We start from the raw sequence: 24,710 nt of genomic DNA, 5'->3' as shown, positions 1-24,710 counted from the left end.
TTACTTGTCCACATTTCTCCCTCTCCCCAGTCGAGAGCCATCTTGCCTCCAGTATCAACCGCTCTCCTCTGGTGCAAGAGGAGACACTCTCTCGCTCTCGCTCTCTCACACACACATATCCTTACCTCTCCCTCTCCCTTTCTCTCTCCCTCCCTCTCCAGTCGAGAGCCACCTGGCGTCCAATATAAATCGTAGTCGCCTGGTGCAGCAGGATCTGGCGGTGGCCAAGAAGCTTCAGGAGGAGGAGGACCATCACGCCAAGAAGAAGGCTCAGAAGCAACACCAGGAGCTGTAAGAAACACACACACACGCATGCACACGCGCGCACACACACGCACACACACACGCACACACACACACACACGTACACACACACACACGTGCATACACACGCATACACACGCACATGCACACTCGCACAAAAATGTACACACTGACAAACACGGCAAGGAGAAGGCACCGAAGAATGACCAAGAACTGTAACACACACAGAAGCAGACCAAATGTCAGAAGAACACTCCTGCACATGTGCGTCCACACATGGTACACGCTCACACACACACACACAGAAACCCTGTGTTTTTCACACTCGAGAGCCACACCCATGCCATTTGGACTCCACACTCTCTAGCTGCACCTGCTGAGTCAGACACTAGCGCACAACATTACAAACAGCAATGTTACAAACAGCTTGTCTACACACATTCAAATAGCCAGTCTAGTCCACATGCACTCAAACAGCCAGTCTAGTCCACATTACATTACATTACATTACAACTGAGTGTTCATTTTCTCATTCTCCTCCATCACAAACGGCCAGTCTTCTCCGACAGACGTTCCCCTCCAAATACACTATAGCCTTCCCTCTGAACACAGCTTTGATCTTTCCCTCGGCTTTTATTCTGTTAGAAACGGCACTATGTCTAGCTGCTCAGTAGACATGAGTGTCGACTCAGCACGTGGCCCAGACTAGACTAAAAGTCTACTTGATATCAAGGCTGATGCTGATTCAGTTACTCGCCGCTATAAAGTCCAGGAAAAAAGCACAAATGCTGCATGAATAACATTTAGTATTGCGATTCAGTTTGCCGCATTGGGACTTAGAATGCAGGATTTCTCACTGGGATTTCCCGCCAGATCTGGAAGCTCGATGGGATTTCCCGCCAGATCTGGGGCACATTACTTAATCTGATTGGTCTGAAAGGCCTGTAGACCGTAATCCCTCTCAGCCCATTCCAGCGGCCATTAAACTAAACTCATTACGGAGGCTGCTGTGAAGGATCATGGGAATAAATACACTATTCAGGCGGTGGGGAACGGCAGGGATATTTTGGGCTCAAAGAGGTGCACTGTCATGTGACGCATTACTGTGTGTGTGTGTGTGTGTGTGTGTGTGTGTGTGTGTGTGTGTGTGTGTGTGTGTGTGTGTGTGTGTGTGTGTGTGTGTGTGTGTGTGTGTGTGTGTGTGTGTGTGTGTGTGTGTGTGTGTGTGTGTGTGTTTGTTTGCGCCCCCTAGTGAGCAGATTGACAGTGAGATCGCTCAGGAGATCCAGGAGCAGCTGGTATGGCAGGCAGAACTCCAGCGGAAACAGGAGGAGAAGGACGAGGTGACGCACAGACACATACACACACACACATCTAGTCAGTAGAACTCACCAGACTCTAGAACCCACCAGATTCTAGTCAGTAGAACTCACCAGACTCTAGAACTCACCAGATTCTAGTCAGTAGAACTCACCAGACTCTCATGTAGACAGTAGACTCTAGACCAGGGATGTCAAACTCAGGCCCAGGGGCCAAATTTGGCCTACGGGGTCATTATGTCATACAGTTGGCTCTCATACACCATAAATATAGAAACCTGACTTGAAAATGACATTTGATGGGGCAGAGGCCAATGTGACCTCTCCTACTCACACAACAGGGGCGGTTCCAGACATTTATTCTCGGGGTGGCAAAGAGGTGGCGAAGTGTATTTCAGGGGGGCATGCTCCTACACTAAGGGAAAATTATAAACGCTATATAATCGACACACACACTTATGTGATACAGTGAATCCCTTAAAGTGAAACCCTGCAACCCAAAGTTCTATATCTGAAATGATGTCAAGCATTAAGGCTATTGGTCACAATCAGGGCTCATAATTGGGGTGGCAAATCATATTTCTGGGGGGGCAAATGCCACCCCCTGCCACCCCTTAGAACCGCCCCTGCTCACACAACAGAGTATGTTCAGGCACATGTAAGCTACCATACATGAGTGTTTTAACCCCCTTAAAAAAAAACCTTTAGTTTGGCCCCCTCTAAATTTGAGTATGACATCCCTGCTCTATAGACCCTGTGCAGTGGATTCTAGACCCTGGCGGTGTAGAATATTCTGCAAACCTTTTAGAGCATAAAAAGATTTTCCCATGGTTTTATTTTTGTCCTCCTTGAGTGCTTTATTGGGCGTTCTGTGTTTTCTGTGTGTGAGATGTTTGTGTTGGGATGACTCGGAGAGAAGAGGGAAGAATGGTTTTATTTTTGTCACAAATAAATGTTTTATTAACCTGTGTGCGTGTGTGTGTGTGTGTGTGTGTGTTAGTTGATAGCCCGTAAGCTGCATGAGCGAGAGATGAAGGAGGAGAAGAAGAGGAAGAAACAGCTGGAGGCGGCCAAACTGGAGGAGGAGAGTAGAGAGTACTACGATGAGAAAGGTGAGGACGCATAGGTGTGTGTGTGTGTGTGTGTGTGTGTGTGTGTGTGTGTGAAAGAGATTCATGACCAGTCTGTGTATAGTACTGTATAGAGCCCCCATACTCAAATAGCGGCCCGCGGGGCATCTATTTGTGGCCCTCGAATAATTTTGAAAAAATTTACATTTTTTTTTATTTTTATTTTTTTAAAATTTTGTCCGATCGCGCTGCCGGCTCTTATTTTGAAATCGCGCCACAGACTCTAGGAAGATGCGTTCCGTGTCTCCGCCCCCTCAATCAGTTTCTCCCTGCAGGCTCCAAACAGAAGTGACCATGAGGGTGGCAGAGGCTGTTGTGAGGTAGACTACTGAAGGGAAGTACAGTAGAACTTATAAATAAATTATTTACAAAGTTCTCTTTGCCTCGTTTTTGAAAGTAATGGTCCACATTTCATTGCATACAGTGTGTTAGGACTTTTGGTTTAGCACTAGCTGTAGCTAGTTGCTAACACAAATGAAGGCAAATTGTGTTTGAGCTCTGCTGGCAGCTAACTAGGGGTAGCCTACTTAAAAACGAATTGCTTGATAAACTTTTCACACTTTTAAACAGTCCCCAAATAGTTCGTTTGGAAAGCTAAGCCCCTCATAAGATTTCAAACAAAGTTATGAGCAACTTGATGATTTATTATTGGCTGTTGCATTTAATCAACATTGCATCAATGTGCCATTTTCTTGTTGGCAAAACCTGGTGTCCTCCTATCTATGTGTCCTCTTTGTTGGGTCCATTATTGCATCTGATTATCATTATGCATGTGAGAGCTGCATAAACAAAGTCATAATAAGCAACATTTGTTTGAAAAGTGTTATCTTCAGGCTTATTGGTTTTCTCACTAAGAAATAAATGTTTATGAATGTAGTCTGCAAATATAGGCTAAACTTATGTCATTTAAAAAAGATAATCTTATGTCATTTAAAAAAAAAATACTGAAGGGTGGGTGGCAATGACAGCAAGGCAGGCACCTCACCCCACAGTGCTCCAGAAAAATGCAGGCCCTTTATGAGAGAAATGTTCTCCCATCCTGTCACTGGAAACTAAATATCTGCTGTGGGTGTGGGTGCGTGTGTTTTGTGATTACAAAGGCCTTATCATTTTTAAATTTTTTTTAAATATTTTTTTTTGGTGGGGGTCGTGTCGTGTCAGCCCGGCCCGGCCCTTTATTGGGAGGAATTTTGAAAAACTGGCCCTCGGGGACTTTTAATTGAGTACCCCTGGTATAGAGTATATGTACGTCCTGTGTGATTGACAGTCTGTGTGTGAATGCTTGCGGTCTGTGCGTGTGTGCGTGTGCACACGTGCAGAGAATGATTTGTGTTTGTGTTCTATTGAGTTATCTCTGGTACACTACTGTTGTACTGCACATTCACTGCAGCACTATGTTGTTTCAAAACGTACACACACACACACACACACACACACACACACACACAGAGACACAGACACACAGACACACACTATACACACGTGCACTATGCTAACCCCTAACCAGAGTTGCTATTTTGTGTACGGTCATGAGGGTTTGATCAGGTCTGCTCATGTGGCTGCCTCTACAGTGGATCCTTATCTGACTCATGTTAAGGCAATAGACTTCAAACGGATGGCAACACCAGACTGGCTGTTATGTCTAGAACTTTCTTTTTTTGCGTATCTGACTAGAAGCTGCCTTGACCTCGCCTTGGCCAGAGACAACACTTACTACCTCAAGTCTCCTCCTCTGGTATCTGCACAGGTGTCTTCAGCTCTGATGAGTTTTTTTTTTGTTTGTTTGTTTTTTTTTAAAGATATTTGGGCTTTTATGCCTTAATTTGAGAAAGTAACTTAGTTTGAGTTTGACAGGAAATGAGTGGGGAGAGAGAGATGGGGAAGGATCTGCAAAGGACCTCGGGCCGAGGTCAACACATACTGCCTTTGGCCTCTTCCTCTTTGGTGTTCTTTTGGTACAGCCATAAGCATGACTACAACAACTTGTCACATGGTTTCATATTCTCGTGGGATATTTTGTTTTGAAAAAGACACGCACACTATACCTGTTTAGTCAGTCCCTCATTCCTTTGCACACGTATGAGCTCACGAACCCGTGTGACTGAAATTCAAACACCTCTTCTAACTGCAGTTTGTTATTGTTTGATTTCATTGTTCTCTCTCACTCACACAGACACACACACACCCACACACCATCCCACATGTTCCCAGCCACATCCCACATTCTTGGGCTCCGTCTGCTTATCTCTGTGGCAGCGTTGCCTTGGTGTAGCACTGAAACTTCCCGCCCTGATCCCTACCAGAACACACACACGAACACACACACACACACACACGAACACACACACACACACACACACACACACACACACACACACACACACACACACACACACACACGGTTGTCTGGTGCCCGCATATTTACCAGCAGTGGCTTGGGAGCTGTGGAGCACACAGGAAACTGGCCTCTACACAGCAGAATGTTGGTGCACTGGAGGTCTTATGTTATGTACAGGAGTAGGTAGGTAGATAGGTCTGGATAGATAGATAGATGGATAGCAGTATGTTGGTGCGCTTGGAGGTCTGCACACCTCAAGGGAAGACACGTTTGACCAAGTCCAAGTCACATTTTTTACCAAGTCCATAACCGCGCGAATAGACCAGGCGCGATGCGATTCAAGCGACAGTGCAGCAGCAAGCGATACGAGCGATTGAGGAGACTAAATGAAGCCAATTGGAGCCAATTTGGATTGGAGCCAATTATGAGTTAATTACCTCTCTACACTGCTATGTCCCCCTTTGCCACTTGTGTTCTTAACAAAAAAAATAGGTTTACTGGTACTGGTTAAGGGCTTTCATTTTCATTTTTTTTTCATGTAATATTTCCACATACATTTGCAGAAAATGGAATACATTTGATATGCCATTGCAAGTCCAAGTCAAGTCTTGAGTCAGTAGCATACAACTCGAGTTAAGACAACGAGTGAAGTCACTAGCCAGTCCTAATATTGCCAAGTCAAGTCTCAAGTCAGCAATTCGTGACTCAATTCCAAGTCACGAGTCCACATCTCTTTTGTGTACTGTTGGCATGTAGAGTATGCCATGACTGACCCGTGACTCCCATCTCAAGACAAACACTTCCTGCCTGAGTGTTTATATTTGAACTATTCAAAAGTACACAGGCGGCCTGTTCTCGCTCAGCCGGTTGAGGAGTACAGCCAACACGGGCGGTGCAGAGAACAGACGCTGGAGAGAACACAGGTGGTGCGTGCGTGTGTGCGTGCGTGTGTGCGTGCGTGCACTCTGGCTCTGTTGTGGAGTGCTGAGGAGAACAGCGCCAGTCTGGTCCGGTGTGGCTGCCTCTTGAGGAGCTGGCTACTCGCTGCAGCCAGAGGGCAGGAATACTGGACATTCCAGTTGGGTGACCTCACTGCACCACACAGAGAGAGAGAGAGAGAGAGAGAGAGAGAGAGAGAGAGAGAGCGAGAGAGAGAGAGAGAAGAGAGAGAGAGAGGAGAGAGAGAGAGAGAGAGAGAGAGAGAGAGAGAGAGAGGGAGAGAGAGAGAGAGAGAGAGAGAGAGAGAGAGAGAGAGAGAGAGAGAGAGAGAGAGAGAGAGAGAGAGAGAGAGAGAGAGAGAGAGAGAGAGAGAGAGAGGGAGAGAGAGGGAGGGGGAGAGAGAGAGAGAGAGAGAGAGAGAGAGAGAGAGAGAGAGAGCACAAGAGAGAGAGAGAGAGCTCGAGAGAGAGAGAGAGAGAGAGAGAGAGAGAGAGAGAGAGAGAGAGAGAGAGAGAGAGAGAGAGGTGTCACCTTCAACTGTGTGGCCTGGCCAAGGTTGTTTCCTTAGATACACTTGTCGCACACACAGCTCGGGCTGGGCTGGTTTGGTTGGTGTGATACTTCAATGATTCATGTTTTCCTGTGTGGTCATTTTACTCTGTGATCTTCGTTTTAAAAAGTATGTGTGTGGGAAACGTTATAATTTCTTTATTTTCCTCACATTTTATGTCATTATATCTAATGTAGTCATCATCCTGTTTTCATCACAGTCACACGCCCACCCTCTCACTCCCACATCACTTGTTTGTTTCGTGGTTGGGGCCGCATGGCTGGGCAGGCTCTGGAGTTAGCAGTGTCCATTTATCCGGGTTTCGGTTGGGACCACATGGCTCTCTTGTTGACCATGTCCAGTTATCTGACTCTGGGTTGGGGCTGGGCAGGCTGTTGTGTTAACAGTTTCTTTTTACAGGTGTTGTTGTGTGTTGTTGGAGCTGTGCAGGCTCTGGAGTTAGCCTCATGTCATTACATGTTGTGTGTTGGTTCGCATCTACCTTGTTCCAGCAGGTGACTAACCCATCACTAACTAGCTCAGTGGTTCCCAAAGTGTGGGTCATGACCCCAGGAGCACGGACACAAGGGACTCTTTGCATACTACAACCATTCCATCAATTGGTTAGTTACTGTAAATCAAATGAATGGTTAATAAATATTCAATATTTAGTTCCTGTGAATTTCAATTTTTTCATATATATTATATTGATATTAAAATTCAATGAAAAGGGATGAAAACTTGTTTGATTTACTTTACAATATGGGGAGTGGGGTGTCTGGAAAATACTTTTAGGTCCAAAAAGGGGGTCCTGGCCGAATAAGTTTGGGAACTACTGAACTAACCTGTTACTAACTCACTAACTGGTTCTGTCGGTCTGTCTGCTTGTCTTTGTCCCACCCATTGGCTGTTGTTCCATACTGCTCCTCTTCAACCCATCCCTCCCTCCACTCCTTCCTCTCTTGCTCACCTCTCCTCACCCCATCACCTCTCCTTACCTCATCACCTCTCCTCACCTCATCATTTTCCTTTCCTCACCTCACCTCATCATTCTCCTCTCCTCTCCTCTCTCCTCCCCATCTCTTCTCCTCTCTTCTCCTCTCTTCTCCTCTCCTCTCCTCTCCTCTCCTCTCCTCTCCTCTCCTCTCCTCACCTCATCATTCTCCTCTCCTCTCCTCTACTCTACTCTCTTCTCCTCTCCTCTCCTCTACTCCCCTCTCCTCCCCCCTCCTCTTCTCTCCTATCATCTCCTCTCCTCTCCTCTCCTCTCCTGTCCTCTCCTCACATCTCCTCACTTCTCCTCTCCTCTCCTCTCCTCTCCTCTCCTCTCCTCTCCTCTCCTCTCCTCATCATTCTCCTCTCCTCTCCTCACCTCATCATTCTCCTCTCCTCTCCTCACCTCATCATTCTCCTCACCTCATCATTCTCCTCTCCTCTCCTCTCCTCACCTCATCATTCTCCTCTCCTCTCCTCTCCTCATCATTCTCCTCTCCTCTCCTCTCCTCATCATTCTCCTCTCCTCTCCTCTCCTCATCATTCTCCTCTCCTCTCCTCTCCTCATCATTCTCCTCTCCTCTCCTCTCCTCTCCTCTCCTCTCCTCTCCTCTCCTCTCCATCTCTTCTCTCTCCTCTCCTCTCCTCTCCTCTCCATCTCTTCTCTCTCCTCTCCTCTCCTCTCCTTCTCTTCTCCCTCTTCTTTCCCACCTGCTCCTTCCCAGCTCGGCGCGTGCCGTCTGATTCGGGCTACCCCTCCCCCGAGCGTAGCGGCGCTAAAGTGCCCGCCGCCGGCCGCGGGAGGTACCCTGACTATGACCCGCCCCTGATCCATGGCGACCAGAGGCGCGGTCGCCATGCCGACTACTGCGAGGGAGAGGAAGGGGGTCCGGCGGTCAGGAGGAAAGACAGACCCACCCGGCCACCCCCACCCAGCTACGACTCTCACAGGGACAGAAATGCGAACAGGGACAGAGACCGGGACGAGGACAGGAGGAGGGAGAGGGAGAGGGACCGGTACAGGGAGAGGGACAGAGACGGTGAGGCCACCAGGCCGAGGCAAAGAGCTTGGAGCCGCGATGGGCTGGAAGGGGAGAGGGAGGGGGAGAGGAGGAGAGAAAGAGACAGACACAGAGGAGGTGGGGAGGAGAGGAGCAGGCAGCGGGCCTGGAGTCAGGACCGATTGGACGAGTGGGAGAGCGGCAGAGGCCGAGATAGAGACAGACTTCGAGATGGAGATCTACACGCAACAGAGAGAGAAGCAGACAGACACGTCCACCGGGGACCAGACGCGTCCAGAGAGAGAGACGGACACAGAGACGCAGACCGAGGCCGCCACCACAGTAGAGACCAGTACGAGAGCAAAGAGGGCTACCGGGAACAAGAAAGGGATAGAGAGAGGGAGCGAGAGAAGAGGCTTCATAACGGCCGCACGAGGAGCAGAGAGAGAGAGCTGGAGAGCCGCCTGCGCTCCTGGTCGGGGGAGGAGGACTCCAGGTTCCGGCTGCGCCTCCCCTCGGGGGCTGGGGGAGAGGAGGTGTTTGAGGAGGCCAACATGCCCCGCTCCCCTCGCTCTCCTCGCTCCCCTCGAGGGGGGGTGGACAGGAGGGGGGCTCTGGACCTGGATGATGATGTCCGGGGGGGGTTGTCTCCGAAGGAGCCACACCCCCCCACGGGCAGCACCTCTCTGGACAGAGGTATGGGGCTCAGGTGTGCGTACAGGTGTGTGGGGTTCGGGTGTGTGTGGTGTGTACTCTGCTCTTGGGGTTGTGGCAGCTCTGGCTATGGTGGATCTTTACTTGGTGGTGGGGTTAGGCTGCACTTTCAGCACATGATGATAATCTTCTGCGGAAACTTCGGTTGCCTCTTCTTCCTCATCACCCACTGTTATGAGAATCATTATTATTTTTTGTGATTATTTTTTTGCGTTTGTTTTTTTTCTTCTTTCGAATCAGGTCATCCATCACCTTCCTGTCCATAATCATGTCAACCATCAATCATGTCAAACTTTGTTAGTTCTCGTCTTCCGTAATGGAGCACTTTTGTCTTGTGTGATTTTGTTTTGAATTCTACAACACTGTTGTAGCTTATCAGTGTTGGGCCGCTGGTGCTTGCAGGTGTGTGTGCATGTGTGTGTGTGTGTGTTGAATGTGGAGTGACACTGTCAATCTGTTTTCTACAGGGGGAGCTCTTGCTCTCTCCATCTTTCTCTTTATCTCTTTCTTCCTTCTTTCTTTCTTTCTTTCTTTCTTTCTTTCTTTCTTTCTTTCTTCTTTCTGTCTCTGTATCTCTCTGTTTCTTTATTTTTTGCTTTTTCCTAAATCCAGCAGCAACTTCTTTGATGTCACCCTTTCCACTTTCACCTCTTCAATCTATAGACAAATCTCGCTCACTCGTTCTTATCTCTCACTCGTTCTAATTTCTCACTCTTAAATCTCATACTGTCTTTCTCTTTCTCTGTCCCCCCAATTGACATTTTTGGTCATGTGTCATCATGTATATCATGTCTTACTCTCTCTTTCTCTCTCTCTTTCTCTTTCTCTCTCTCTTTCTCTCTCTCTCTCTCTCTCTCTCTCTCTCTCTCTCTCTCTCTCTCTCTCTCTCTCTGCAACACCCCCCCACCCCACCCATCTCTCTCTCCTCTCCTCAGGTCGTGGGGGTCGTGGGGAGTTTGGTGTGCCGGAGGTGCAGCAGGGTATGAGTCGTTTGGCCCTGAGAGAGCAAGAACTGGCCCTGAGAGAGCAGGAGCTGCAGGAGCTCCGAGACCTGGAGGTGGCCAAGAGGATACAAGAAGAGGAGCTCAAGGTACATATCGCCTTTAAGTACACACTACATAGCACACACTACATATGCACTAGTACATACACACTACATAATCTCAGGTACTGACAAGTCCAGGGTAGTGTGAGCATTACAATTACATGTTGAAATTGACTGAACTGGTCCTTTAAATACACACTACATAGTACACACTACATATGCACTAGTGCATACACACTACATATACCCCACTATACTACTCAGAGACCTGGAGGTGGCCAAGAGGATACAAGAAGAGGAGCTCAAGGTACATAATAGCCTTTAAATACACGCTACATAGTACACACTACACTACTACATACACACTACACTACTACATACACATTACATATACCCCACTATACTACTGAGCAGGGCTCCGAACCGGTTCAAGGAACGAAAACGAAAACCGAAAACGAACGAAATTTTATGGAATTTTACAAGGAACGGAAACGGAAACGAAAACGAAATGGTCTTCAAGTGTTCCGGAACAAAAACGTTATTCTGAAATCCACAAACCGGTTAATAACGGTTTTTATTTCGTTCTCTATATTTCATATAAGTGCACGATTTTGTTTGAGGAGTAACCATGGCGACGAGCAGTCTTTTAGTTCGGCTACTGACGTGTATGAGGGGAAACATGCATACAGCAACAGCATTTTGCTTCACCTGAGCTCTTGCCGCCGATTGATAAAATATTGAGGAGCATTGGCCAATCAGAGTGCACTGCATTGTATGGAGAAACTTCCTGGGTAAATTTTAGGATGTGCTTCTCCTCAGAGATTTTGATAGGAAACTAGAACTAAACTGTCTCTGTTCTCCTGGCTTTCTCGTAGTGATTGGAAGTTGGCTCTAATAAACCCGCCCTAAAGTTGTTGACCACCAATATCAAATAAGTTTTTGTAAGAGAAATGACACTTTACCCGCGCTGTTCTTCAGTCTCATTCACGGACAGTAGGCCTACAGAGTTTTATATTGACACCATGGAAAGAGAACATGTCTTGAGATCGGCGTTGGGATTCCTACAGGGACAGAGTATTTGGACCATACAGTCTGATTTGCAAAGGAATTGGATAGGCGATTTGATGAACCTAATTCGCAGAGTGCTCTCGAGAGGCAACTGGTGGGTAAGTCATGTTTAGCTTACTACTTGTAATGGCACCGCCGAGTGCCTCGATGTTCAATGCGGTTATGGCAAATTATGTTGTCGTAAAGTTACTGAAGTGCTTTTGTTGTGCGCAGCGTATCCCACTGTCGGTTGTAGAGAAGAGAGGTGAGAGCTGGTGTTTTATGTGCTGTAATCAAGGACGTCTTATTTATCTGTTGTGGTGGTCAATGCGGGATAAAGTCATTCGTGGCAGATGGACAGACGCTAGCTGACGTTAGCTGGCCCGCTCAATGTTTCGATGGTTTCCTCAGTAGGCTATTGCGCAATATTTCCTGGCTGTCATCACGAATAACAGGTCGCGTGTGACAACAAGCAGGGACAGAGAAAGACAGCGCATTTGTTGTTGTTTAAGTTATTATTCTCTTCTGTCGTGCAGAGGGCTGGGCTGATGGGATGGACTACGTGGAAACTCTTACTATTTTGTGACGCTTCTGTTGGGCTACAAAAGGTCTCCGGTTTTGTGGTGATGGACCTGCACTGGAATGGTTGGTAGCCGATATCTGAGAGCATATCCGGGGTTTCAGACTATGCAACAACCTGTCCCTTCTCTAGAACTAGTGACCCCTTGCATCGTGCACATCTCAAAACAGTTTGGGATTTTTTTGTGGAGCAAACTGTGTTCCCTTTACTTACACGTTTCACTTGCTGCAAACCTAATCATGGCCTATTAAATAGAGCTAGGCAAGAACTGAAATCCATGCCTATCGACACCTCTTATTATGCTGACATTTACCTGCGCTATTCCAGAGATTTTTTTAGGAACTCTCTATGGCTATTTTTTTAAACTCTCTCTGGCTATTCTGTAGGCCTATTGTGCCTCCCTAATCAACATCCACCCACCGCTACTGGGCTGGCATAGGCTACTTTTGATAAGAATTATAGGCATCCGGTTAAATCTGCCAGGATGGATAGCCCATCTGAGTGTTTTTGGGTGTGTTATTATTTTTGAGAATAGCTGTGTAAATCAAGGGGAAATAATGAGTACGTCTATTCTAAGATAAAGTCCACGAAAATAGACTTAATATGGCCGTTAAACACTGCAGGAACGTTAAGAACGAACGTTATTTTTCGTTCCGAACCGGTTCAGGAACGATATTTTTGTGGGGGAACGATTGCAGGAACGAAAACGTTAAACTGAAACTTGCCTGAACCGTTCGGAACGGAACGTTTGAAAAATAATTTCGTTTTCAAGCCCTGCTACTGAGAGACCTGGAGGTGGCCAAGAGGATACAAGAAGAGGAGCTCAAGGTACATATAGCCTTTATATACACAGGAGGAGCTCAAGGTAGATGTACACAGTACATACACATTACATATGAAGAGCTTTGTTGAAAAATTGCGTATATCCATTTTGAAACCTTTTTGCGAAATTGACATTTTTGTATTGGGCATTGCATTGCAAAATGGCTTTTGTATATAGCTTTAAAAATATTTGAATGGCAAGAATTCACACATAATGACTGGACTTTGACAAAAGTCAAAAAATGGTGCTAATGGTCTTTATTTCCAACAAAACTCTTCATATACACTACAGAGCCCGCTGACACCTGGAGGTGGTGGACATTATAGCCTGAGTTGGTGAGCTGGTGGTCTTCAGATCAGCTGAGGAATCCTCTCACTCCAGACGGCAACAGGAAACTCCTGCACTTATGCCACATTAACTCATTTCCTGTGTGTGTGTGTCTGTGTGGTTTGCAGGCCAGTAACATGGGAAGGAAGGCAGCGCAGGCAGCACAAGTAGCCCAGGATGAGGTGAGTACACACATGCACGCACACACGCACGCACGCACGCACACACACACACACACACATGCAATCACAGAAAGAAATAGTGTATGCTCAATGGAACCCCCAGTCAACACTAAATCCAAGCATAAACTAGTTGCATGGAGGATTCACATCTGTACTGTGTATTGCAGGAGATAGCGCGAATGCTGATGGAGGAGGAGAAGAAGGTCTTTAAGAAAGCGCGGGATCGAGAGCGAGAAAAGCAGCCGGTGGTGGACCGCAGGAAACCTGAAGGAGACTACATGGAGCGCCGGAAACCAGATGGGGATTACAGGGTAACTCATGACTAATTAATCATTACTCATCTCTCTCTCTCTCTCTCTCTCTCTCTCTCTCTCTCTCTCTCTCTCTCTCTCTCTCTCTCTCTCTCTCTCTCTCTCTCTCTCTCTCTCTCTCTCTCTGCTTTTAGTAACAGATTATTAATTAATTATATACCATTGTATATATATATATACATTGTTTGTGTTCTCCTCAGCCATCGCAAGAGGAAGTGGTACGGCCGCGATCGCGGGAGGAATATGAACAGCAGAGGGCTCGCAACCACAAGCAGCCATCCAGGTACACACACATACACACACACACACACACACACGCGCATACCCACACACACACACACACACACACACGCATACCCACCCACACCAGCAACCACAAGCAGCCATCCAGGTACACACACACTCACGCATACCCACACACACACACACCAGCAGAGGGCTCGCAACCACAAGCAGCCATCCAGGTACACACACACACACACACGCACACTCACGCATACCCATACACACACACCAGCAGCGGGGCTGCAAATACATGGTGTACAGTTAATCCTTACATTATATTCTATTCCACGTAGCTGATGCCTTTATCCAAAGCGACTTGCAGATGTTACAGGGTAATACTGTATACAGGTTACAGTCCCTGGAGCAGTGTAGGGCAGTGGTTCCCAACCAGGGGTACGTGTACCACTAGGGGTACGCGAGCAGCACACTGCAGGGGGTACTTGGAAAGATGTATTTTTAACAAATGTATGGAGCTTAGTTACATTGGAATATACAAGAAAGAGATATAGAACGTGACTTAGGGGGTACTCATGGCACAACGAAAAGGCTTAGGGGGGTACACAAGGAAAAAAAGGTTGGGAAACACTGTTGTAGGGTATGCCTTGCTCAAGGGTACCTCAGAGATGGGGCGAGGAAGGCATTGGTAAGGGTGGAGATTGAAACCTGCAACCCTGTGATCTACAGTCCTGCTCCCTACCCATTACACCACAGCTGCTCTGTCACACTTTCTCACTCACTCCCACTCAGACACAAGCACACATGCACCAGCAGAGGGCCTGCAATCACAAGCTATCCATGCATGCACACACACACACACACACACACACACACACACACACACACACACACACACACACACACACACACACACACACACACAGACACACACACACACACACACACAGACACACACACACACACACACACACACACAGACACACATACACACACACACACAGAGACACACACACACACACACACACACACACACACACACACACACACACACACACAGACACACACGTACACGCAGACACACACGCACACACACACGCACACACACACACACAGACACACACACACAGACACACACACACAGACACACACACACAGACACACATACACACACACACACACAGACACACACACACACACACACAACACACACACACAGACACACACACACACACAGACACACACACACAGACACACACACACAGACACACACACACACACACACACACACACACACACACACACACAGACACACAGACACACACACACACAGCCACACACAGACACACACACACACAGACACACACACAGACACACACACACAGACGGACACACACACACACAGACACACACACACACACACACACACACACACACACACACACACACAGAGACACAGACACACACAGACACACACAGACACACACAGACACACACAGACACACACAGACACACACACACACAGACACACACACAGACACACACACAGACACACACACAGACACACACACAGACACACACACAGACACACACACACACGCACACACACGCACACACACCACAGTCATCCACCATCCAGGTTGCTCACACACCTACCCTGCTGTACCCTTTCCTACACGTGCAGGTCCACAGTGTTTTAGTTCACACACTACAGACGGCCCTCCAGCATGTCCCCAAGGCCACTCTCTGTCACTGCATCCCAAAGGTTACATGACATCAGCAGCTGATTACAGATGGAGCCAGCAGCGCATTGCACATCGCATCATATGTGACATGACCTAACCTGACGAGTATTGCTGTGCAATACATCAAATTGATATTGTGATGTCAATATTGCTGTCAAGAAATATCAAATTTCATAATATCGCGTTAAAACGATATTTTTTTGTCATTTGTCTATACTGCCAAATATATGTTACTCTAAGCACAACACATTCCCCTCCACTTGACCAATTGCGAGCGCAGAGCAGACTTGCTACCCAACATTCATGCAGAACACCACTGTGTGCTTCTCTATTTCTCTCCACTCACACTGCTGAAGGGAGGGAAGATTGTGAATTGTATAGCACAATTATTTGTCTTTAAAAGAAATATTTTCTAAAAAACAAATGGTGATGTCAATATTGACTGAAATAATCGTGATATTGATTTTACTCATAATCAAGCAGCCCTACTGACGAGTAATGGCATTGACACATTTCCTCTGGGTGAGAGGGGATTAGAGCTCTATAGCTTTTTTGGAAACTCTAAAAACAGGACAATGTCCCTTTGAGTGCCTATAATGTTCCTCTGCGACAATATCCCTCTGATTGTGTGGCACTGTAAGCTCTAATGCCACTTGCTTCCTCAAGTCTACACTTGATGTTTTGTCTTTCCACTTCTCTCAGCTATTCTTCTGAACTCTGGAAACCAGTTTTGTGCCTGAGCGATTTCCTACAGCATCTATAGCTGGTCTTTAGAGGCTATTGTGATGTGCTAATCATTGCCAAAGGGGTGGGGCGCGTGTGGTGTAGAGCTTTACTATGTGCATTCATTGTGCATCTTTAAAGGACCCTAAACCTGGTCTGGTCTGGTGGGTTGAAGTCACACAACCTGCGTGTCGAGGTCACATGTGACTCTCTCATGTCTTTAAAAGGTCGTAATAAAGGACAAGTGCTTTGGAGTGGCATAATGCAAGAAGAGGGATCTCTCTCTCTTCTCACCAAACCAGAATAGTCCTCTCTCTCTCTCTCTCTCTCTCTCCCTCTCTCTCTCTCTCTCTCTCTCTCTCTCTCTCTCTCTCCCTCTCCTCCACAGACCAGAGTAGGCATCTCTCTCTCTCTCTCTTCTCCCCAGACCAGATGAGTCTCGTCAGCCAGGAGTTTTGTTGCTTACTCTGTTTCCATGGTGCCATCTGTGCACACTGACCATAAGGATGGAGAATGAATATTATGCTACAGTGATCCATTGACTTTCACTAGCTTAGCTACATACTCCCTCTTTTAACTTGTCTTAAAGCAAGACAACGGCTTACATGAAAAATAAGACACTTTACCACCTTTATAAACCCCAGCCAACGATTTTAACTGTATTAAGCCCCAAAATAGTGTCATACCCCTTTAACTTTTTACTTTATTTTTCAGGACATGCATACATGCAAATTTGTTAGATTATAGCACAGTGGCTAATTTCCATCTGGCGTCCAAAATAGGCAAGCTAGATATTTACAAGTAGATGAATTAAAAGCGCAGGCGTACACTTTTACACAAAAACACTAATAGTAAAAGAAAGAAAGAAAGAAAGAAAGAAAGAAAGAAAGAAAGAAGGAAGGAAAGAAAGAAAGAAAGAAAGAAAGAAAGAAAGAAAGAAAGAAGGAAGGAAAGAAAAGATACACATATATTGGTTGTAGGAGAATGTACAGAAATTGTCAAAACTGAGTAGATTGTATTACTCTAAGATGTTACAATGATTGTACTGTATGAAAGGGGCTTTTTTAAACTAAATCTCCTCTGTCTTGAGTGCAGGAGACTCCACCATGGTCCAGCTTGTAATACAATAGCTTAAGCGAGAAAAAGTCATAGCATGTAAATGCGTTAGGGCAGCAGTATTGGACATAGCACCTCTAATGTGCAAGTAACATTTTAAGACCTACTGTGTGGAACTGGTATATTGCCATTTCTCTTCTCTGCTGTATCTTACAGTGCATGTTGTCACCTCCCCCTCTCTTTTCCCCAGGCCACCCCCTCCCCGCTCAGCCGACTACGTGAATGTGGAGTCCAACTACGGCTACCCGGCGCCCCACTACCCCCCGCGACCAGAAGCACACTACCCCCCGCGAGCAGCTGCCCGCCCCGACCCGTACAAAGGTAACCCCAATCATAACCCGCTGCCCACCCAGACCCATACAAAGATCATCTTAATCTTAATCCTAACCCTAACCCTAGAAGCACACTACACTACTCCTCGCGTCTTGCTGCCCGTCCAAACCCCTGCAAAGGTACCGCCCGAACCCACTCACATAGGGACTAGGGAGTTATACTATGGGCCTAGTGTATTAGGAATTTAGCTATGGTTTTGAGCTGTTGGCACATAACACAGCAGTGTAGCATAGCATAGCATAGCGTAGCACATCACACATAACATCACATTGGTACATTACATTACTTTTGCAGACGCATTTTCACAAAAGCAACTTACAATCAAGGATATAATCATCGCTTGCAGATACAGTACAAAATGAACAGGAAATGTACAGAACAATATGTGCAGATGTCAAGTGTTAGTTGTTAAGTGGTTAGTGTTTTTGTGCTTGATCTGGGCAGCGCATCAGTTTAGCACAGCGTTAGCCGGGCTCCGCCGTACTGGTGACGCAATGCCAAAAATACTGGATAAGAGGAAGATAACGCAAACCACGCCCACTCAATGCAAAAGCGTGGGCTCAAGTTGGGTCTCCTAAGGGGGCGTTGTCCCCTCCTTCTTCTTCTATTTTTGAGGTGTTTGCTCAAGACGTGCGCTACCGCCATCTACAGCGCTAAGGGGGCTTGATTTATTCTCAACCTCAGGACTCCGAAGGTCTCCTAACCGAAGGTCTCCTAAGGGGGCGTTCACCCGACATAAAGTGGATACCGGAAAAGAAACAAAATGACGCTTCTTCCTTTGGATCTACTTTCTTTGGCAATGCCTTCGGCTCAGCGACACACAGTAGGGCCAGGAGCTTGCTCAATCCCTCTACAGCGGGAACTCCACCCACTTTGTCTGGAACCAATCAACTGAGCATTTCCAACCGTCGTGGGTAGAGGCGTGTTCAAGGCATTGACATGGTTTAAAGGGGTATGCCACTATTTTGGGGCTTAATACAGTTAAAATCGTTGGCCAGGATTTATAAAGGTGGTAAAGTGTCTTATTTTTCATGTAAGCCGTTGTCTTGTTATAAGACAAGTTAAAAGAGGGAGCATGTCGCTAAGCTAGTGAAAGTCAATGTATCCGTGTAGCATACAATGCTACACGGATACATTGACTTTCACTAGCTTAGCGACATATTCCCTCTTTTTACTTGTCTTAAAGCAAGACAATGCTTAACATGAAAAATAAGACACTTTACCACCTTTATAAACCCCAGCCAACGATTTTAACTGTATTAAGCCCCAAAATAGTGGCATACCCCTTTAAGCAGAGACGTTCCATTGGCCTAAGAAATGTTTGGTTTAAACTTCGGCACAGCCCTCAACCAGTAGCAAGCCGAGGGAGGCGGGTTAACCAGGCCATGGAACAAAGTTCGTCCTGTATGGAAACGCTAATCGTTAAAGTCCTGGTCAGACCATTATCGCGGTATGTGATCTGAAGTCTATGAAAATCAGGCAAGCACAGCATAGCACATCACACAGTAGGCCTAGTGTAGTACACAGTGTAGCATATTACTGCAGTGAAGTTGCACATCACACACTAGTGTAGCACAGCATTAGCCAGGTATAACCCACCCATAATATTTCTCCTCCTTCATATTCATGGTCTGGAAGCTCTTTGACCTGACACGATTAGAAGGGCGGGAAGATTGGACTCAGTTCAGGTTTGAATTGATTGGACAGCTCTCACCCAATCGTTCGCCTAGTGGCCAGCCACCTGGTTCCAGACTAAAGTAAACCCTCCCCAGAAAAGAACCAGACAGAAAAGAACCAGACAGCATCACACAGCAGTGTAGCACAGCGTAGCGCCAGAGGCGCATCTTGCCACCAGGCAAGGCAGGCAGCCGCTTGGGGCCCCCAAGCCCCTAGTTAGTGAATAACAGCCCACACTTTACCACAGTAGTGGCAATTTTGGTTCAAATGTTCATTCTTTTGCATTTTTGCTTGGGGGCCCATCTGATCCTAGAATCGCCTCTGAGTAGCGCATCACATTACACAGCATTGCTGCACAGCGTAGCATATTACACAGTTAAGTTGAAGAGTGATGCAGCCGTGTAGCACGGCATAGCATGTCACACAGCCTACAGCTAAGCTTAGCCTCTACAGTATAGGCTAATGCTTATACCTGTATCTTACCACCCAAGGCTGGGATTACTGAACCCGCTCAAGCACATTTTAGCTCCCACCCTCTCTTTCTTTCTTTCTTTCTTTCTTTCTTTCTTTCTTTCTTTCTTTCTTTCTTTCTTTCTTTCTTTCTTTCTTTCTTTCTTTCTTTCTTTCTTTCTTTCTTTCTTTCTTTCTTTCTTTCTTTCTTTCTTTCTCATAACTAATGGTTGTTGGGTTTTTTACTTGAATGTAACATGTCACGATGTGAACTGGTGACAATACTGTGAACAAGTGTTCATTGTCTTTCTCTTTCTCTCCCCCCCCCCTTCAGGTGGCTACTATAAGCAGTGACGTCGGCCCCTGATGCTGCTGCTGCTGCTCCTCGTGCCCAAGCTACTTCCTGCTCCTCTTCCTCTTTTCAATTTTAATTTATTTTTCCGTCGCGTCGTCACGGTACCCAAATCAGCCGTGATGGCCGTCACCCTGGACTTGCGACTCACCTGTCAATCGATCCGTCGACCAATCGAATCAAATCAGCCAATCAGTCATCAGTCTTGACGTGTTCAGCTGGCGCCTGTCGGTCTGGATACCAGACTCCCCTGCTGGACTTTGGGTGTCTCCCCGACGCATTCATCATTTTTACTTTTTTATGATATAGATATATTATATATTACTTTTATTATTATTATTATTCAAGTGGCTCGACACCACAAGAAGAATGAATGAATGAGAGATGTTGCTTCTACTGTGTAATGGTGAGAGTCCTGTCTGGCTATCTGGTGGGGATGGGGATGAGCTGGAGTGGACTGTGGATGTCGTTCTCTGCCTGACTGCCTGCAGTGGTGATGGGGGGGCCTGGGATGGTCTGTGGGATGTCGACCCCTTTTTTTCTATGGACGTCTTGCTGTTGCTCCATCGCTTTCTCTTACACTCATACTCACAAGAACATGGAGCGCCGTGTGCGTGTCTCTCTTTGTATCTCTGTGTTTATACATGTGTGTTTGTACGTACGTGTGTGTGTATGTGCGCGCGTGTGTGTGGAATTTGTCTACTCTTGGCGACATGTTATGTGTTAGTCGCAGTAGTGGCTTGAAGTTGGAAAGGTAATGATCACTGGATGGAGCTGGACGTTTCTTGAACACAGCAAAAGGAAAGAGAAGATGAGGAAGAAAATGACGAGTGTTGTGATGAAGATGAGAATTGGGACTGTTGCCATGAGGATGAGAGGTGTTGTCATGACGATGATGATGAAGATGAGGAGTGTTGTCATTCACTGTATATTACTGGAGCTGCGAGGAGGAAGACATGATTCTCACTGGACACCTAGATCAGGACTTTGCAGCTCTGCTGGTGGTGGTGTCAGTTTGTCTGTATCTATTTATCTATCTCTCTCTCTCTCTCTCTCTCTCTCTCTCTCTCTCTCTGGGATGTTCTGCTTGCCTAGCTACTGTGTTGCTTTCCTGTATGCATGACTAAAGGATAAACTCCACCTTGGAGAGCTCCAGACACGTCAATTGGAAAGGTAGCCATCTCTTGTTCTTGGTTTCTTTTGTTTTATATTTTTATTTACTTTGTTTTCTCATCTGCCCGTGACACATGACACTGTATAGCTGAAGCTCCAATAGGATGGCCCTTTCACTCACGACTACTGTATGTTTCCATCTAGTTTTTGTACCTCCATTACGACTTTGTTCCCATCAGGCATTTGTACCTCCATTCTGTTTTTGAGCTCTTGTTGAACAAGCCAACGACATTTTTGCAATATTTGCATGGACAGTAAACAGAAAAAAACAAACTGCAGCTATTCCTTTAAATACTTCTGATTTTTAAATTGATTTTTATTTTGATTTTATTGATTTTTTTCCCCAGTTTATTTTTTATATCGTTTGATTAAACTGAAGAACAACCATTTTCATGTGCACAATATGAAGGCGCTACCTGTTTCAAGCTAACTAAAGAAAACAATATAAGATAAAGAACTATTTTACGAGCAAATTGTTGCCCAGTCTGGAAAAGGGAAAAAGGACCATCATCCGCAGTGCAGGAGTGTGTTGCTTGTGTTTCAGTACATATGCATTCTCTGCTCAATCCATCTATGCCTTTTGCCACAATCTGTTAACAATCATACATGCCTTCGGTATAATTGTGCTAATCTGTTGCCATTTATGCCTTTTGGGCTGTACTGTAAGTGTGTGTTGGTCATCTGTATGCCTGTTGGCTGTATGTGTACTGCATGTGTGGTTTGGTCAGCTACTGTGTGTGTTGGTCATCTTTGCCTTCTTGGTGCGTGCTGCTCCACACATGCTGTGTAATGATGGCCGTACTGTGTGCTTACCCAGATGACCAATTACAGTACTCTGCATATCATGAACACCTACAGTACAATACAGTAGTCTGCATATCAACCATACTCTGTGGTCTGGGTGTCTTTCCCTCCCCACACTCTTCATTTACATCACTGGCCCAGAGAGGTCAAAGGACTGGAGTCCCTGTCCAGAGATTCTTTAAGTATAGAGATATGCCAACATAATAGGTTTCTATGGGCACCTAACGCGACCAGGTTCCATTCTGCCTAAAGGGCCGTGTCATAATGCTCCTACAATGAATAGAACAGTCCTTAGGTCTGCCTAAGGGGGGCCATATTAGAACCAGGAAACAATGGGCCAATGGAACCTCTCTCTCTCTACTCTCTCTGCCCTGTCTCTCAGGACTGGACTTCATGTCCCTCAGGACTGGACTTCATGTCCCTCAGTACTGTGCCAAAGAATCTAGTAGAGTAAGATACCTCTAACCCCGCCTCCCCGATGCAAAGGAGTGTGTTCACGTTAGGTCTCCTAACCAAGGGGGCGTTATCCCCTCCTTCTTCTTCTCTTTCTGGGGCGTTTGGTGGCTGCTTGCTTAAGATGTGCGCTACCGCCAGAGATTCTAAGAGTATAATAATCTTATCTAGTCTCTCTGCTACTGCCGTCTACAGTGCTAAGGAAACCCCATTTATATTCAAACTAATGTCTCCTATGGTCTCCTAGTCGAAGGTCTCCTAAAGGGGCATTCGCCTGTCATGGCATGGATCTAGGAAAAGTATGGGCTTGATGTATCTTACTCAACTAGACGATTCTTTGACTGGACTTCCTGTCCCAGTGTCATACACAGTGCACCGTGGGGAGCCAGAGCCACTATGGGTGCATGTCAATCGAGTTTCTCCCATCCCTTCCTCTGGCCTCTTGCCTGTGTGTAGGCCATGTGCGTTGCGTCTCAAATCTGGGGCCATAATATGCCAGTAAATTGTAAACATCATCAGTCCCCTCCAGTCCATCTAGTGATGGGCTGTTTGCAGTCTGTTTCCAGTGGTCTGGTGATGTGGTGCATTTTGCTGTCTCTGGTGGTTTTATGTACCGTACTGGTGATGCCAGTGGCTGGTTCCCTTCTCTCTGCTGTAGCTCGAACTGCATTGGATGTGCCGTGCGTGCGTGCGTGCGTGCCTGTGTGTGTATTTTATAAGGTGTCTACATACACATGCTGCATATACACAAAGTACATACATTCCTCCTTTTGTTTTGCATATACACACTCTTGTACTGTATCCACTTATTCTTCCACTCTATAGACATACACATCCATCTTTACATATACATATTTGCATATGCGTTCATTTACGTATACATATCCACATCCATCCATGCATATCCAAATACACCTACATTCATCCATCCATGCATATCCACATACATCCATCCATCCTTATGGCTCCATCCACCTACACATCTATCCATCCATACATATACATATCCATCCATACACATCCATCCATACAGTATGCATATATACACATTCCTCTCTTGTTCTGGACATGAAATTGGCACTATGGGATTCGTGCCAAACTCGCTCACCTTTTTCAGGGATCTATAATTGTGATGACTGCTTGTCGACTTGTGACAGTATGGTTGCATTACATTGCTTTGCATTGCATTACATTATGCAATGATGTTATGCAAGATAATATAATGTAATGACAGTATGGTGTTTATTTTCATATCCCCCGTTTGTACTTTTTGTTCATAGTTTCCTTTTTAATCAGCACTGTTATCGGATTATCTTTTGTGCATCATGATGATATTGTTTACAATATTGTACCTGTGTAATTCCATGTTTTTTGTACATGACTAATTAAATGGCCGTCTTATTCCATCCTCAGTGAGTGTGAGCGTGATTTAAGTCGACTGTATCAGTAACATGTATTTGTTTATGAGAGTTAAAGGTACACTGTGCAGGAAATGGTCAAAAAAGGTACTGCAACTATGCTGCTCATTGAAACTGGGCTGCTTATTGCCAAATTTGATCTTTCCATGAAAGTTTACTAGGTAATAAACAAATATTTTCTAGTATGGTCCAAGTAGAGTCATTTTTGCAGCTAAAAATGGCTATATTGGGAAATTCAAAATGGCGGACCATGGAGAAGATCCCCCTTTTCATGTATGAAAAGTGCAATTTTTCCAGTCATAATGAATACTTAGAATTTGATGGTGGTGGTAAGTATTTATGAAAAAGGTAACATTAGTGAATGGGCAGCATGAATTCTGGAAATAAACAACTAAAAATCTCACACAGTGTCCCTTTAAAATACAGGGTTCACAAAACATCAGGTATAATTGCTTCCGCTAAAATATATGAAAGTGAATTAGTGTAAAGCAGGGGTCCCCAAACTAAGGCCCGGGGGTCGGATGCGGCCCGCCAGTCCCCTTTGACCGGCCCTCCACCTCTCTGCATCTCACCATTTGAACTGGCCCAAAGAAGCAATCCTCACAGAAAAAAAGATACAATAGATGTTATAAATATTTTTTTTTGTTTATCAACAGGCCTTCC

At 45.9% G+C, this 24,710-nt stretch overlaps 1 protein-coding gene across 1 annotated transcript in view; it reads left to right on the top strand.

The window, feature by feature from the left end:
- ccdc50a (coiled-coil domain containing 50a) overlaps positions 1-24,041 on the top strand; it is a 40,089-nt gene extending 16,048 nt beyond the window's left edge. Inside the window, exons 3-12 of the mRNA XM_063200851.1 lie at positions 162-291; positions 1,517-1,607; positions 2,584-2,695; positions 8,259-9,230; positions 10,184-10,338; positions 13,199-13,252; positions 13,420-13,563; positions 13,764-13,846; positions 17,578-17,708; positions 20,182-24,041. Of these exons, the coding sequence (XP_063056921.1) occupies positions 162-291; positions 1,517-1,607; positions 2,584-2,695; positions 8,259-9,230; positions 10,184-10,338; positions 13,199-13,252; positions 13,420-13,563; positions 13,764-13,846; positions 17,578-17,708; positions 20,182-20,201 (1,892 nt within the window). The 3' untranslated portion in view covers positions 20,202-24,041. The remainder of the gene's footprint in view (positions 1-161; positions 292-1,516; positions 1,608-2,583; positions 2,696-8,258; positions 9,231-10,183; positions 10,339-13,198; positions 13,253-13,419; positions 13,564-13,763; positions 13,847-17,577; positions 17,709-20,181) is intronic.
- Positions 24,042-24,710: the final 669 nt, after the last annotated feature.

The sequence above is a fragment of the Engraulis encrasicolus genome, chromosome 6 (assembly GCF_034702125.1).
Source record: "Engraulis encrasicolus isolate BLACKSEA-1 chromosome 6, IST_EnEncr_1.0, whole genome shotgun sequence".
Classification (NCBI taxonomy): Eukaryota; Metazoa; Chordata; class Actinopteri; order Clupeiformes; family Engraulidae; genus Engraulis; species Engraulis encrasicolus.
Note: the sequence above shows the minus strand (reverse complement) of the source record. Positions and strands in the feature narration are given on the sequence as shown.